The sequence below is a fragment of the Gadus morhua genome, chromosome 22, assembly GCF_902167405.1.
Source record: "Gadus morhua chromosome 22, gadMor3.0, whole genome shotgun sequence".
Taxonomy (NCBI): Eukaryota; Metazoa; Chordata; class Actinopteri; order Gadiformes; family Gadidae; genus Gadus; species Gadus morhua.
The window spans coordinates 19,987,797-19,991,021 of NC_044069.1; the positions used below are offsets into that span (position 1 = coordinate 19,987,797).

Sequence of the window (3,225 nt, forward strand, 5' to 3'; positions counted from 1 at the left end):
TGTGGTTGCGGAGCGTTAAAGGACCCCGTTATGACCTTTTGATTAGTCTTTTTTCTTATTTTTTAATGTTGCCCAGAATTGAAGAGGAGACGACATCTACAGGTGAAGTGTACTGATGGGATGTTTCAATATGAAGTCACAGTGAACATCTGGGGATCAGGGGATCTGTCGGAGCAGCGTTCGTGTTGGATTGACCTGAAAAATATGAAGTTGTAACAGAAGGAAAAAGGGAAAGATAAGGGAGTGTGAGTGGAACCTGCCTCCTGAGTACCCTTCTTCTTCCCGGTTTCCCGGTAACGCTCACGTCTTCCCGTCCACTCAGCAGTTCGCGGTCCGAGATGACGACCCCTCGGCGAGGGACGCTTCCCGATCTCAGAGAGAGAGAGAGGGAGATAAGTTCCGATGAGTGTGTGTCTTGAGACAATGGATGCCATGCAGCACGACCAGCCGGACCTCTCGGATATATTCAACAGGGTCTTGTGAAACTTGAGACTGGGACACGCGCGGAGAAACGCTTTTCCGCTCGGAGGGTCTTTTCCACTCGGAGGGTCTTTTCCTTCCCATCCACGGCTTCGTTGCACCTGACACGCAAATAAATTGCAGAGCACGTGCATCCAACTAAACCATAACAGAAGCTGGATCTCATTTTTTATCCCCAGCTTTTGGTCAATCATTCCTGGGCACTGGAAGGCGGCTAACCACCGAGGGAACGGGGACCGAGGGAACCTCTTGTTGATGGCACTTCGCGCAGGGGGGACTTGGTTTGGGCAGGTTGTGCGCAGGGTCTCTCTTCTGCAGGGCTCGTGGTCCAGACGCTCCAGCAGCCTGTTGTGTCTGTCCCCGAATCCGGAGCACCCAGACCCCTGCTGCTACTACCTCGACCACCACACCAGACTCCAGACACACCACCATCACCGTCTCCTCCAGCACCAAGAGAAGTACGCACAACCACCACCATCACCAGCGGCAGAAGCAGCCTGCGTGTGCACCTCCAGACGCCGCCGACGTTTCCCCGACTGCTGCGTCCGCTTCCCGGGAGAGCTGAGGGGACATGCGCCTCTCACTCGCCGGTTCCCGGTGGCCATGAAGCGGCAGAACGTGCGGACGTTGTCCCTGATCGTCTGCACGTTCACCTACCTGCTGGTGGGCGCCGCGGTGTTCGACGCCCTGGAGTCCGAGTACGAGATGCGGGAGAAGGAGCAACTGGAGGCGGAGGAGAAGCGGCTCCAGGGCAAGTACAATATCAGCGACGAGGATTACCGCCAGCTGGAGACCATCATCATGGAGGCAGAACCGCACCGCGCCGGGGTGCAGTGGAAGTTCGCCGGCTCCTTTTACTTCGCGATCACGGTGATCACCACGATAGGTGAGTCCCTCAGGGGATCATGTCAAGGGGGGGGGGGGGGGGGGGGGGGGGGGGGGGGGGTGGGGGGGGTGGGGGGGGGGGGGTTAAGGTCAAGCCAGTGCAGTAAGCGTGTGTTACTGTGTGGTGTTGTGTTTCATGCTCACTGAGTGCCAAACGGAACAAGAGCCGGGGCAAAGTTACCCAACAACGTGTTGCTGCAGCAGCAGCTCAGGCCCCTATGGAGGGGCAGAGTTTATTATAGCGCCAGCTGTTAGTGCAATAATAAACCAGGAGCGGGTTGATGGTGTACTTCTGAGGAGCAAGCAAGGTGCATGTTGTTCTAGACGAAGCCTAACTGGGATATATGACCCGTTTTTGGATCCAACAAGTGGCCTTACCCTGAGAACAAAAAAAGAAGAAATCGTCATATTATTCTTTGTTGTTTCCCTGCTTGGTCTTTGACTGTTGTGTTGAAACGTGACCGGAGAACATCTGCTTATGCACGCCTACACTTCCAACTTCCACTGTGAGGCTTGCGTAATCCCGTTGGATGAGGCGGAGTGTTGGAGGCCCTGCGCCCCGGCGCTCTGCACGCGGGACCATGAGTGGAGCATGCAGAGCCGTCGCAACTCAAGTCAATATTGCAAGAAGCATATTGAATATATATATATATATATATATATATATATATATATATATATATATATATATATATATATATATATATATATATATATATATATATATATATATATATATATATATATATATTAAAAATAAGTAACTTCTGGACCTGGTAATGCAACCACCTGCAAATTATTTTGTGAAATATATATTACTTTTAACAAGATAACAAGCCTCCCGACCTTTAAAAGGTTGAAGCAAGGACACAGTGCGGAACAATTGCTACTGATTGATTTAGAATCGTAGTGGCCAGGATTTAAGGGATACTAGATACACTCAACGTGGGTCTCCTGATAATCATTTTACGGTGTGATATTTCCATCGCAGAAGCGGTGGCTTCAAAGTGACGGCCCGTGGTGTGTTCCTCGGTTCTGAGTCGCCGCGTGGTGCTGAAAGGACAGCTCCTCTCAAGCTGTGGAGATTTGCGTGCGTTTCATGTGTCAATGTATGAACACAGGTGTTTGCGCGCGCGCACACACACACACACACACACACACACACACACACACACACACACACACACACACACACACACACACACACACACACACACACACACACATACAAAAACACACACAGACATACACAAACAGCACAACAAAAATTCACACACACACACACACACACACACACACACACACACACACACACACACACACACACACACACACACACACACACACACACACACACACACACACACAGAACACAGCACAACAAAAACCCAACGGTACTGTGCATAAAAGAGCATTGAGTAGAGTCAGTTGGAAATATCATGTGAGAGAGAGAGGGGGGAGAGAGAGAGAGAGAGAGAGAGAGAGAGAGAGAGAGAGAGAGAGAGAGAGAGAGAGAGAGAGAGAGAGAGAGAGAGAGAGAGAGAGAGAGAGAGAGAGAGAGAGAGAGAGTCAGAGAGTCAGAGAGAGAATAACTAAGCAACAGTTGGAATATGGCCTATTAGGAAAACTATAACTGTTATAGAATGACTATAACAGGCAACTACTGTGCTCACGTTCAATTTATTTGTTGAAGTAGATGACACCACTGTAGCACTGATGTTGTGTATTTACAGTGTGTGTGTGTGTGTGTTCACTCCTCACATCAACGTCCGAGCAGCCCATGACTGGCTGGGTTACAGTGGGCCTTTCTACCTTGTTGTGTGTACGGCTACAAGCATCATGCTGTTGTTGATGCTCAAG

The 3,225-nt window shown here is 50.1% G+C and overlaps 1 protein-coding gene across 1 annotated transcript in view; it reads left to right on the forward strand.

Moving 5' to 3' along the window:
• The first annotated feature begins 423 nt into the window (after positions 1-423).
• The window catches only part of kcnk9 (potassium channel, subfamily K, member 9), a 26,977-nt gene continuing 24,175 nt past the window's right edge, over positions 424-3,225 (forward strand). Inside the window, exons 1-2 of the mRNA XM_030347745.1 lie at positions 424-479; positions 813-1,366. Coding sequence (XP_030203605.1) covers positions 424-479; positions 813-1,366 — 610 coding nt within the window. The remainder of the gene's footprint in view (positions 480-812; positions 1,367-3,225) is intronic.